At 37.2% G+C, this 13669-nt stretch overlaps 2 protein-coding genes across 2 annotated transcripts; one reads left to right on the top strand and one right to left on the bottom strand.

The window, feature by feature from the left end:
- The first annotated feature begins 1435 nt into the window (after positions 1 to 1435).
- LOC141657341 (UDP-glucuronate 4-epimerase 6-like) lies at positions 1436 to 4380 on the top strand. The gene is made up of 2 exons (XM_074464535.1): positions 1436 to 2042; positions 3362 to 4380. The coding sequence occupies exons 1-2, from the start codon at positions 1567 to 1569 to the stop codon at positions 4248 to 4250; spliced, it is 1365 nt and encodes a 454-aa protein (XP_074320636.1). The 5' UTR covers positions 1436 to 1566; the 3' UTR covers positions 4251 to 4380.
- A 1736-nt stretch (positions 4381 to 6116) lies between these two features.
- Positions 6117 to 8894, bottom strand: LOC141657342 (glycine-rich RNA-binding protein 4, mitochondrial-like). The gene is made up of 5 exons (XM_074464536.1): positions 8759 to 8894; positions 7498 to 7620; positions 7325 to 7393; positions 6593 to 6699; positions 6117 to 6507 (listed from the first exon to the last, which is right to left on the bottom strand). Exons 2-5 carry the CDS (start codon positions 7607 to 7609, stop codon positions 6352 to 6354), a joined length of 444 nt encoding a protein of 147 aa, XP_074320637.1. The 5' UTR covers positions 7610 to 7620; positions 8759 to 8894; the 3' UTR covers positions 6117 to 6351.
- Between the last annotated feature and the right edge of the window lie 4775 nt (positions 8895 to 13669).

The raw sequence follows: 13669 nt of genomic DNA on the forward strand, positions 1-13669 counted from the left end.
TCCGACCTTCCAAGCTCCGGGATTTGCCAACAATGCGATTAAAGCGAATGACGTAGTTTGATTTCTCTTCTCACAATGATTAGGTTTTAAAAAGTGTTTAAAGAACAATGACGGAAGTAATATATACTCTAATCGCATTATTAACAAAACCCGAGAAATCATCCCAAGAAACTCTTGTAAATTCTTAAACTCCACTTTTTTTAATAAAAACTACTCGATCAAGTAGCTAAGGTACTCGATCGAGTGCCCCCTTACTCGATCGAGTATCATTTAGGGTTTGCTTCCTTTATCGAACCAGTTAGATTATGTTATTTCGAGCCTTAAAAAGGTGTAACCACTTGTTGGAAAGCTAAAATCGTGTACTTTCATCTCAAATAGGAATCACACCAAAATTATCCATAGTTTAGGAGATATTTAGCTTTTAAACCAAGTGAACGAATCTGAAATGTCAATAAGGTATGGACCATTTAAAAGGTTGGTATGGACCTTTTATATCAAGTGTGGGTTGGATTTGTTGGAACTCGGTGCCTTTTGGAATCTGTGGATTAAAGATTGGTTGAGGAGTTGTCCTTGTTCTCATCTTTCTGCATGCTGGTTTTCTCGGTTTGTTGGTCTTATGATCAAAGGGTTCGATCTCTAAGGTGTAAGAGAGTTATCTCCGCCGATGGCAGACTTCATCGTCTTGTTTTTCACCTTTTCTTTCTACGTTTTTTTCGCAAGAGCGTAAGTACACCTGGTTTTTGTCACTCTGCAACTTGTATATATACACAACATCAACAAGGTATCTTGAAGTCGGTTGTCTTTCCTCCTCCTAACATACAAACATATAATCACTACCAATCATACAAAACAACAAAACCCCCAAATCCCCAAATTAGGGTTTAACTAACTTTAAGGAAACATTATAAAAACGGTTCAAGGTCGCTTGTTGCCAATTTTTCTTTCTTCTGCAAAATGCCTTAGTTTCTTTAGTTTGTTTTTCTGATGTTGTATTAGTTTTAAACAAGGGATTTATTATCGCATTATTAACAAAACCCGAGAAATCATCCCCCGTAAAACATTAGTAATACATCTTTTATTTAGGGTTTGCTTTTTAAACCGATTAAAAATGTTAAAAAAAAAAAAAAAAATAGTTGGTCTGCTTGACACAACCCTTCCATGTACCTCGTCGGGCTCGAGGCCCCATTATAAATCCTGGTTAACAAGAAAAAAACATATCAAGCCACCTCAGAAATCAAGATTAGGCCAGAGTCCTAACATTATAATACATCTTTTAAAAAAAAAAAAAAAAAAAAAAAAGCCTAACTTCCTCCCTTCCCGCCTCCCATGAAACAAGATTAGGTTCAAAGTCAGAGTTTTAGGCCCGGCTCGTGGTAAGGTCAAAATTATTATGAGTCTACTAGAATCAAAATTTACCCGCCTGCCTTCCATTATCCTCTCCTTCACACTTCACTAGGTCTAAGTGCCTTAACTTTTTGTTCCCTTTATATTTCTCACTCCCTCACTTCACTCTTTATCCCTCAAATTATTCATTCCTACAAAAAAAAACTTATCAAAAACTCCAAGATGCCATTACCATTATCACCCAAAGACACAATCAAACCCACAAAGCTAGAACGCTACAACACCTACCTACGTCGCGTCCACAACACCAAACTCCTTGCCGCGTCCTCTAAATTTCTCTTCCGTGCCACCCTCCTTACCGCCTTCGTCTTGTTCTTTCTCTTCGCCATTAACCACCATATTGATTTTGACGTTGTCGGGGATAGTGGGATTTCCCAAAATGTCCCTCCTCGCACGGCCAGGTTCTTGTCCTCATCCCTTCATTGGTCCGGGTCAAATTGGGAAAAGCAGGTACGACAGTCGGCTACTGCGCGCCGGCCTAATGGGTTTTCGGTGTTGGTTACCGGTGCTGCGGGTTTTGTAGGTAGTCATTGTTCGTTAGCGCTTAAGAAGCGCGGAGATGGTGTTTTGGGATTGGATAATTTTAATGTTTACTATGATCCTTCCCTTAAGAAAGCTAGACAAAATTTACTGTCCAGGTAACTCTTTTTTACCCTAATCTGATATTTATTTTATCTTCATTTAGGAATCATTCGTCTATTTACCTTTTTTATTTATTTTATAGAAAGATTACTAAGCTGAATATAGAAAGATTTACGGAGTATAAGATATTCTTATGAGAAATTCTTAACATAATTGATGAGTATCTTTTGAATTTTTTCATATTCAGTTTATTAATGTACATCTTTAGGGTATAAGTTAGAATAACCGAATATACGGAGTACATTTTTGACGCAAATACTATCCTATAACCAGTTGTATAATAGTATTGTCCATTTTTAAATGTTGTACAATAATCTAACTGCGTTCTTCATGCTTTAATTCGGTGACTTGCTGTCCATTTATATTTATTTAAAAAGTATGGGTTGGCATTATTGTTGCTAGTTTTGTTTAACGAAATGATAGGGACATCTAGAATCGTATATATACAAGCAATTTGAAATGCAAGTCAAATTTTAGAATATTTGTAATAGTGATATATAATCTTTACTAATATAGACGCAAGATTTTGGAATCACAGATATATTTCGCAATCACCATCCAATCTCCTTATATATGGATATATTATGATTCTAAACTATTCGCTTATTAAGCAGATTTCAGCCAGCTCGGTTGTTAAAATTATGAGATGATATTCATGACCTGAGTTTAAATTCCGTCAATATCAAGCCCTTGTGAGTTGCGACCTCCTTTTAAGAAAAAAATGTATTTTCTTATGAGACGTTCTAGATAATCAATAATGTGATCATTTCTCTAATTGTACTGCCTTCATCCTATTTATATTATCAACTCAAACACTATTTACAACGTTTTGTAGTTTTTCGTATGAAGAATAGTTTTCGTTAATTACGATATAATTTGTGAATTTCATGGCTAAAGACGACATTTACTGAAAATACAAATGGAATTATGGAAGAAATAATTTTACTTTTTTTGGATTATGTCACTTTCGAATATTATGAAACGGAGTGTGTTTTTAGGTCGTCTACTATTTGGAATATATTCCCCCCGTAGTTGGTCCTGGTCATCATTTGTTTATCTATTCAGTCATTTGTTTACCTTTATATATATTAGGAATATTTCTAAAAGTTTATTTGATCATCCACATAAGCTATTGTCCACGCTATCTCCATAACAACACTCACAAATGAAAACAAATGACCGAAACGAAGGAGTATAACTTTCTTGTGATTTTTGTTTGCGTATTTTCCTTAGCAATAACTAGATGTATTATAAATTTATAATAATGAAAAGTGAGAATAACCAGAATAATGTGTGATTATATTGTTAATGACAGACATCAGATCTTTATAGTGGAGGCGGATCTAAATGACACCCCAATGCTAAACAAGTTATTTGACATTGTACCATTTACCCATATTCTCCACCTAGCCGCCCAAGCCGGTGTCCGTTACGCCATGGAAAATCCCCAATCATACATCGCATCCAACATTGCAGGCTTTGTCAATCTTCTCGAGGTAGCAAAGGCCGCAAACCCCCAACCGGCCATTGTATGGGCTTCGTCGAGCTCGGTCTATGGGCTCAACAAGGATAACCCATTCTCGGAGCGTGACCGAACCGACCAGCCTGCTAGTTTGTATGCTGCTACTAAAAAGGCTGGGGAAGAAATAGCCCATACTTATAACCACATTTATGGGCTTTCACTTACTGGGCTGAGGTTCTTTACTGTTTACGGGCCGTGGGGTAGGCCTGATATGGCTTACTTCTTCTTTACCAAAGATATTTTACAAGGGAGGCCCATTAGTATTTACAAGGCCCATGATGGGAAAGAGGTGGCACGCGACTTCACTTATATAGACGATATTGTGAAAGGGTGTGTCGGGGCATTGGACACTGCTGAGAAGAGTACCGGGAGTGGCGGGAAGAAACGGGGTCCGGCGCAATTAAGGGTGTACAATTTGGGGAATACTAGCCCAGTTGGTGTGGGAAAGTTGGTTACTATTTTGGAAGGGTTGTTGAATGTTAAGGCAAAGAAGCATGTGATCACAATGCCAAGAAATGGGGATGTGCCTTACACACATGCTAATGTGACCTTGGCTCATAAAGATTTTGGGTATAAGCCCACTACAGATTTGGCTACCGGGCTTAGGAAGTTTGTCAAGTGGTATGTTGGGTATTATGGAATCGAAACAAGGGTAAAAAAGGAAACAACCGAGGCCGAGTAATTTGATCACCATCAACATGGGCAAATTTATGTATCTAATTTTTGTGAGGTCTTTTATTGTTGTACTATAATGTTTATAGATATAGGAAATATGCAAGTGTTCATAATATAAATTATACGCTTTTATTTCACTCAATTAGTCTCAACGAGTTTTTTTTTTCGATATAAAAAAGTTAAATGAGCTAGCTAAAATGCGGAGTAATATTAACATGAAAAATGAGAAGATGGGAGTAATAAAGAGGCAAATTAAGGAGAATGAGAAATAAAGATTGTAATAATTATGAAATCCAGTTTAGATAAATTGTAAAAGTTCAAGAGAGTAGTGGAGTACAGTGAAGAATGATAAGTATTTGATAAGTAACAAAACTGAAGCATGTTCCCAATTCAAATTGATGTTCAATGTCTGTCAATGTGGAATTGATCTACGAAAGAAACATTATTATGGTTGTAAATCATTTTTATCCTGTGAATGACTATTTTTTTTTTTTTATTGTTTTAATACATATTTTGCCTTGCTCATAAAGTGATTTATAAAATAGATTTTCACACATAATGAGTAACTATAATAGCCGAGGAGATGAATCTCCGAGACACTCTTTTGGGTCTTGTTGCAGGTATTTCTCCAAAGTTCAGTCAACTAAGATAAATAAAGATATGTTCGATCATGGAGCCAATTCTTTTCGTCTCTTCAAGCATGTAGTTGATGTTGAAGTTGATCTTAGTGTCCAGCTTGTCGCCAATTCTTTTCGTCTCTTCAAGCATGTAGTTGATGTTGAAGTTGATCTTAGTGTCCAGCTTGTCGTACGCCATCAACACACTTATTGTACCCGATGTTACTTTGTTGTCTTAGTTTATTGTTTTACTGAAATAAGTGTATTTGACCATATGAGTCAAATCAAAACGATTCGAAAAAAAAAAGTTTTATAACTCATTATTTTTTTTCACGCTACTATTTGCGGATATTTTGTGAGATAAAAAAAAAAGTTTTATAATGTTGGTACTTATCTCATTATTTTTACCTTTCACAATGATTGATTGTTCAAGAGATTGCCTTGAATTTCTTTCATCAAATATTGCTAATCTAGCCTTATATTGTAGTTTATTTATTTATTTTTTTGACAAGGTAAGAAAACCTCTTATTATATTGTAGTTGTTCCGGTCTCCAAAGAGCTGCCTAATAGCTTCTGTAATATTACAAGGATATCAATGGCTACAAAAAGTCACCTTTACAGGATCAAAGTATAGCCCATATTGTTTTGAGGATTTTTCATTATTTGATTTCCGATGTCAAGTAGTTAAAGAGTACCATTAACACTAGACTTTTCTACAAAACATCATCATATTTGATTTTCTGTGCCAACAATGATGCAGATTAGGGTCAATGTATATACACTTGCAAGGCTTTAAGTGATTATACAACTTTGTTAGGAGAATCACTTATCTCGTCAAGAGTCAAGACTACAAAGTAGGGAGTAGAAGTTCAATACGTTGTATGCCAACTCCAAACTTGTGTGGCTAGATAGCTTACTTCAGGATATAGAATCTGTGTTACCAAGCCTATTCATCTATATTCCGACAATCTAGACCTCATTTTGCAGATATAATGGTAATGCTTGGGTTGACCCTGACAACGACTCAATATTAAGCATCTCAACAAGTCAACAATATAAAGGAAGACTCGAGGTGGCACCATATTCATATGCTCTGAATCTGACAGACTTTTTAAAAACCTTGTATAAAGCATTACGAACATAGAATAGAACCATCCATAAGTCACGTCCTTCTGTTTCATCCCATATTGTCCTTTGGAACATTAAAACCAACATAACCTGAAAATGACCTATAAGCCAAGACTCAAACATGCTGAAGTGCTGGACCATTGCCCATTCAAATCACAATTTCACAAATGAAACAAAAGGAAAAGTGAAGATTAGGAACAAAGGTTGAATAAAGTAAAATAATAGGGTAGCCAAACACCACAAATATCCGATAACTCACTAAATTAGGTTCAAGTGCCCAATACCTACCAGCATTAAGCTATAAGACACTTTAAAAGCATTTAACTAGAGTTCACCATTCCTCCCACCATAACCTGAATTTTGCTAGTAGCTGCCACCACCGCCTCCGCCACCATACCCACCACCGCCGCCATATCCACTTCCACCACCATACCCACCACTGCCACCACCAAACCCACCAGCTGGGCGAGGAGGCCTCTCGTTAGCAATGCTAACTCTAATGGTGCGTCCGTGCAAATCCTGTTGATTTAAATACATGAATTAGCTTATAATGCACAAGCAAAGTCGGCTTCGAAAATAAACTAGACAACTAATTGTTTGTTACCTGCCCGTCCAACTTTTCCACTGCAGTGCTGGCAGATTCTGGGTCAGCGAAGTTTACAAACCCAAAGCCACGTGACCTTCCTGTGTCTCTATCCATGATAACCTTGGCTGTTAAAAAGGAGAGTAAAAGGATAAGAACTTGTTAATTTACATGACAGGAACTGGAGTCTTAATGAATGTTATTTTTTTGGCATTTAATTAAGTTTTGTGTTTTACAGAGTAACAAATTTAAATTACTGACTTTTTCACCCTTTGAATTGAAAATCCCCCATATTCTAAGTTACCTCCGAATAGAAAACTTATACACCTCACTAGGGTAATTAAATGATTCGAGTAGTTCTCCCGACAGACCAACTTATTGAGAGACAATACTAACATAACAAAACTAGGTACCGAAGAGTAAAAACATTGGCAAAAAATAATCATAATAGGTACTAAAAACATAAAAATTGGTACCAAATTAAGGTGAAACAGACGACGTTAAAAAATGGTAGCAACAAAATATGAGTGACAAAAAAGTGGTCTCTCACAAGTGTGTTCAATGGATTATACCCCTAATTCAGTCGCTATTTGCTGATTTGGGTCAATTTCATATCTCAGATTTATACAACAGTCACTTACCTATGACTTAGGTAAGGCGCAATTCCCAAATCATGGGAAATAATGTCTAAAACTAATGAATAAATAAAAATGAATGAACAAATATACTCGTATCTAATTTTAATTAACTCACCATCAACAACTTCACCATGTTCCTCAAAAGCATTTTTGAGCGAGCCGTCATCAGTACTATATGAAAGACCTGATATAATTCAAAATGTTATTTAAAATTATCATCGACCAACATCGAGGCAGTAATTTGAAAGGGAGCTTTCGGAAAGATATATTAAAAGCTTAAACATATACCTCCAACAAATAGCTTAGTGGACATGTATCGAGCAGAATTCAACATAGTAATGGAGGAACTCTGAGAGATACTTTGTTTAAGAATGCTGCCAACTTTGTTGAAGAGTGCCATTTTGAGGCAATCTGCATAAGAAAACATCAAACTGATATCAGCAACATGAATCTAAACAACGCAGAATGAAACGGATAACTAGGAAAAGTGAGAAACAAATTCAAATGAAATGACATCAATTACTTGACACCAGGAAGTAGGCACCCATCGTAATGTTTTTACAAAAAAATTGTATTTTCAATATGAAATTTAGTGAAACAATGCCCATTTTTTGCATTTTGGGGTGTGCAAACATGTAAATATGCAAACAGATGTGTTTGTAAAAAGGCAAAGTGCATAAACCAACAGAAATCAATGTCAAAATTGCATGTTTTACCTAAAATAAGGCGCAGGCAGAAGGTTTTTTAATAGCTTCCATCGAAAATTTTGGGTTTCAATTTGAAATTCCAATACCACAACGTTATAAAAACATAGGCTGCTCAGAATGAGACAGTTCACCACAAACAAAGATACTTAAACTAGTATTAAAAAATGAGAGCAAATATCACCACAAAAGGCGAATCGCGATTCATACAAAATAGAAAATACCAGGAAGAGCATATTCAATACAGTAATTTACACAACTACTCCATTTTATCAACAACTAATTGTCCATCTAAACAAACAATAGCCAACCCAGTTAAAATTGAAAGAACCAAATCAATATAAACTTTAAATGTTTCTCAGATTCATGGATAACACTGTTAAGAGACGGTCTTATTCTATTTGTTCTTCATTTTAAATGACAACTCCCTCCATCCCAATCATTTGTTTACTTTTTTTATTCCATGCGACGAGTATTTTAGTAAATGAATGGGACGGAGGGAGTATATACCCAACAAAATCAGTTCGTTAAATCAATTAAGAACTCGAATCTAAAGAACACAAACAAATCAGTAACCATCTACCCAGAAGCATGAACGAAATTGAAACAAATTATCGTAAACCCATTAAACTCCACAAATCCCAGATATCAAATCAACTAACAATTTAAAAGATACAACAACAAAACTTAGATAAAACTACCAACAACATGATACAGCATAACAAAAAGATAGACTTTTTAGATTAAGTAAATAACAAAAACAATTAAAGACAATATACTGAAACAAATAACAACAAAATCATTGTGATTTAGATGACAAAATGGAAGAGAAATGGAAATCGAACCTGAGAAAAGAAGGGGTGTTTGGGAGAGAAGAAATGAAGACTGAAAAGGGTTTAAGAGCGGCTAGGGTTTAAGATGAAAGACAGTATGGAAAGTGAAGTGGGGGTTCATTTATTTATAGTCTCAACAAAATATCTCACTTGTCTTCAGATTTAGGTTTTCCTCAAATGCAGATTTTTTTAATTTTTTAATTTTGGGACCTCATTATGTTGTTATCAGAATCCCGATTCGATTTTACAATTTTACGATTTAAAAACGCTTGATCGATCCTGGATTTTACGATTTTATCATGGTTGGCAGAATCTTAAAATCCTATTCATTTAAAAATTTGTGGAGGTAGGATCATAATAGGATCATCAGCAAGTTTCCCTTGTGACGGGTATATCCGTCAAAAGCTTGCGACGGGTAAAATACTATCCACATGGGTAGATAAGACAAAAGAGAATGCTACTCTCTAGATAATTTACTTTTGTCTTATCTCCCCATGTGGGTTATATTTGGTCCGTCGCAAGCTTGCGACGGATATGCCCGTCATAAATGAGAATTTGTGTACGATCATACGATACGATTCTATAGTAAAATTTAAATATATATTTTTATAGTGTCAATTAACAATTACGCTCTTTTACATAACAGTTTTCTAAAATAACTCTCTTTTATAATTTTTTAACGATCATCCCGATTCGCTTATTCGCTTATACGATTTTACGATCCAAAAACGCTTGACAGATTCCAAATTTTATAATTCTATCATGGTTGAAAAATCTTATGATCCTATTCATTTGAAAATTTGTGGAGGTAGGATCATAATACGGGCCTATAATCCAGTTCTATAGTAAAATATAAATATATATTGTTATATAAGGATAATATTGTGAAGATGGGCCACCCTCACGCCAATCTGCGAACATACGGCAGTCCGAGGGCCACGTTCGGGGACGTAGAAAATGCTCTCAGCCGGATCGCTTTAGATCGGTCGGTTTCGTCTCGATGAAGGTCTCGAAAACGATGCAGAGATGTTTGGAGTCGCCACCAAGAAATTATGTGATGCCAAGAACCGTTCGAATCCACTTTATATCTCGGTCAAACGAAGCACAAAGCATCGCTTGACATAGATACTAAAGATAAGGAGTTGTCCCTCTTTTAGGATCCTGTCGCTAGAATGACTCTCGTGCGCCTTGGATAAGGCCATCCCCTATCCAAAGGTTCTGAGTAAAAGGTGAGGGTACGTATTAAGAAGCTCTTTTATCGAACACCCAATCCCGCCCGCGGTAGCGGCCTCTACTGATTGATCTTGGTTGGTTTAGTGCAAAAGTTGATAAAACGGGTTAAATGCATGAATGCACATCCACAAGTTTAAACCTAACATGTGAGATTTGCTATGTCGGTTGTTTATCCAAGTATCAAGTAATTGATGTTGAGTTGGATTTAAAAGTTGATTTGCAGGCATAGACGGAAATTAAACATCCATTTACCAAGTTTGGTTTAGGTGCTTAACACGATCCATTTGTCTGAGAAAGTGTGTTTAAAATGTGAAATGTAAAATATAAACTCGTCAATTTGGTCCGTCATGTATTCGGGTTAACCGAAATCAAGATCGTCCTAGACAAGTGTTGGAAATGAAATAGAAAAACGCCAGGCAGCTTATTAAGGCACGAGCCTATGGGCGATGTAACATGGTTTGCTCAGATTTGAAAGCTGGGGAACAGAAGGGTCCTTGGGGCGCGAGCCATACGGCGGTCTTAGAAGCCTCTCCTGGTTGCTTAAAAGGTTATGAAAACCGTTATAAAAAGGTGTTGAAACCCGCTTTTGTTGGAAAGGTCGTTACGCTTTTGTGTTGAAGTGTAGAATGTGACTATGAGTATTCATCATTATGTTGATGGTACTCGTTGTCGAGTTTGGATTTGCAAGCTTGACATGAATAATTTTATAAATAAACATGTAAAATGTATTTGCTCAACCGTTTCATCACCGTACTCGAAAAAAATCGACATGGCACTTATGTTAGCCAAGTGTGACATGCAAAATGGTTAAGACAAAGAGAAAAATAAGATGAAGCAAAATGAAAAGTGTTTGATATGAACTAATCATATTAAGTTCATTGCTTTGTAATTAGTCAATATTTATCATCATACGCGGGATTAGACCGACATGGTATATGGAACCAAGGATGATTATGAATATGACTAAAATGCTTGCAAACGTGAATAAAAGAGAAAATGAAAGAAATAGGAGATGAAAATTGTTCAAATCTCCGTAAATTTGTTATTAACCAACGATATAATCGTTACACGAGATAAAACCGTCATGGTATAAATAACCAAGGATGATTTCAGCAATGGTCAAAATTGTTGAGCTCTGACCTGAGAAGCCATATGAGGCGCGAGCCCATAGGCGAGGCAACCGACCTTTGTCTCAAGCCAAAACTCGGTTTTGGCTTAATCTTTCCAAGTTTTGAATCGTGTTATGCATATTTTATGATGTTAAAGTCATGAAAATAGTAAAAGAACATGAAATAAGAGGATTAATTACACCCTCATACTTACATGCTCGGTTGCTTGACGAGAAATCGACAAAGTATAAAACTTGTGAGTCGGAAAGCTCGATTTGAAACATCGTTTTGTAAATATGGAGTGTTGCTTTGCTTTAGTGTGAGTGTGGTTGGTCGAAGTGGTAAGTCAAGTGTTTTTAATGCACGACGATGGTACCAAACAATATGCAAGACTCGTGTTTTCAATCGGTAGGTCGAAAACACGTGTCGGTTTTTGACTTTAGAAGTCGAGGTCTAGAATTTTAAGGGAAAAAGAAGGGGTGGACTCTCGCGTATTTTGCAAATGGGGTGATTGGGGGGTATTTATAGAGGAATATGTGATGTTCTGCATTTTGGGCGACGTGGCCATATAGGCCACCCATTGAGGCGCGAGACATTGGCGACACAAGGGGCTATCATGTCCTTTTTGGAAATTTGGAATTTGTGTTTTGTTCTATCCTAGGTTTTGTTTGGATGTGTTTTGTGGTTTATTGTGTTTGATTAGCAGTGTAAGCTTGTGTTTGCATGCTATTTAGGGTGGGTACTTTGTGTTTGACTCGGGTTTGATTTTGTGTTGAGTTGGATTTGAATTTTGAGTCGATTTTTGGTCCGGTGTCGGTTCTGACTCTAACTAGTGTCATTGCGTCGTGCATAAATACTCCTGGTATTTTTGAAATATTTTAAGAAGTTTTTTTTTTCATTTTCGAAACTATTTTCTGAGCTTTCCGACATGCAGTTATACAAACCGTCGATCAAACGTAGTGATTTTCAAAGCATGTTGTAGTCTGATAATCATCGGGTGTTTGTTGGGGATTCCATAGATACCGGGTATTTACAGAGCCCCCACTTTTACTGAAGCTTGGGCATGGCGAAATTCAAAGTATAGCCCTCAGGTCAATCGAAGATTATAACATGAAGACCAAAGCGACGTCGAGGCGAGTCAAAAGGATTTGAGCCAAGGACCTGCCGTAGGGAAGGGCGACGTCGAGGCGACTCGGGGATTCAAGTTAAGGACCTCCTGTCGGGAACAGTTCAGAGTCTGTCGACTGCTGGTGCGGGTCGTTTAAAGTCCGTTAGACTACTTATAAAGGCTCGCCAGTCATAGGAAGAAGTCATACCTGAGGCATCTTCGGGATATGTCCTTGCTTATGCGTAAAGGGTCGCCAGTAATTGATGGTCGAGTAATCGACTGCGGGAATCACCGGGCCTATTTCAAGAGGTTTTTTGTTGTCGGTGCGTAGAGACTCGCCAGTCGTTGATGGTCGAATGATCGACTGCGGAAAATGGCCCGGATCATCAGACCCATTTCAAGAGGTTGCTTGTTGTTGGTGCGTGGAGACTCGCCAGCCGTTGATGATCGAGTGATCGACTGCGGAAAATAGCCTGAATCATCGGGCCTATTTCAAAAAGTTGCTTGTCCAACCGACCCATTGGGGAGCGATGTTGATGCCGCTGGGGAGGAAGGTGCTAGATTTCGCTTTGCTTGACGCCCGGTCGTTGCTGCTTGTGTAGGTAGATTTGCAAGTTTGTTGGAGGATGACTCCGTGGGGAGATCTTCTGGGGTTCCGCTAGGGAACTTTTTGGTGTTCATAAAGGATGTTCGCAGTGCTTGGGAGAGATAAGCCTCTTATAACTTGGGCCCAACTCTTGTGGATGACGGCTTCTATTACTACCATTTGTAATTTTGAATTTTGAGGAGGAATAACGGTTTTTATTGCCGCCATTGAAATTTTTGTGAAAATAACTAATTTGAATTTCGCCATTTTGTAATTGTGAGAAAAATAACGGTTTTGAATTCCGTCATTTGAAATTTTGTATTTACGAAAAATGATGACTATGCGTGTGTTTGGACCAAAGCCCAAAACTTTGCTGAAACTGATAGAGTCACCCTAAAGAGGCGTGAGCTCTAGGGCGACATAAGGGGATTCCCCTATTTCCTGAAAAAGACGCGAGAAGCCGAGAAGCAGCAACTCCTCATTTCCATCATCTTCTTCGACAAACATCCAAACAAAAGCTCTCAAATCGCCATTTTTGATCTTGCTTGTTGCTTGTACTTGTGCTATAATCCTAATGTCATCTCAAGGCATGTATATCCTCTTGATTCCACTTGATTTTGTTCACATTTTTTTTGTTTGGATTAGGACGAACCCTAATTCGTCCCAAATTAAATTGGGCGTTTTTTATTTGTCCATTTTTGTGCGCAATTGATGCTTGAATTAGGTTAGAAACATGTTTAGGAGTATAGGGGTGATTTTAGTTTGCATTTTGGTCCCCGTTCTCGTCTCCTATGTGCGAAAAACGCGAATGAGGCATGAAACCGTCTCATTTCGCAATGTTGTGCTTGTTTGCTAGAGTTGTGGACCCCACTAGGTTGCATTGTAGT

This window comes from Silene latifolia, chromosome 5 (genome assembly GCF_048544455.1).
Source record: "Silene latifolia isolate original U9 population chromosome 5, ASM4854445v1, whole genome shotgun sequence".
Taxonomy (NCBI): Eukaryota; Viridiplantae; Streptophyta; class Magnoliopsida; order Caryophyllales; family Caryophyllaceae; genus Silene; species Silene latifolia.

Excerpts from the sequence above, each read along its gene's own strand:
- LOC141657341 (XM_074464535.1), top strand. The coding sequence starts at position 1,567 with ATGCCATTACCATTATCACCCAAAGACACAATCAAACCCACAAAGCTA. Across the intron at positions 2,043-3,361 it reads AGACAAAATTTACTGTCCAG|ACATCAGATCTTTATAGTGG; the intron begins GTAACTCTTTTT and ends TGTTAATGACAG.
- LOC141657342 (XM_074464536.1), bottom strand. The coding sequence starts at position 7,609 with ATGGCACTCTTCAACAAAGTTGGCAGCATTCTTAAACAAAGTATCTCT. Across the intron at positions 7,394-7,497 it reads CACTAAGCTATTTGTTGGAG|GTCTTTCATATAGTACTGAT; the intron begins GTATATGTTTAA and ends GAATTATATCAG. Across the intron at positions 6,700-7,324 it reads ACATGGTGAAGTTGTTGATG|CCAAGGTTATCATGGATAGA; the intron begins GTGAGTTAATTA and ends CCTTTTTAACAG.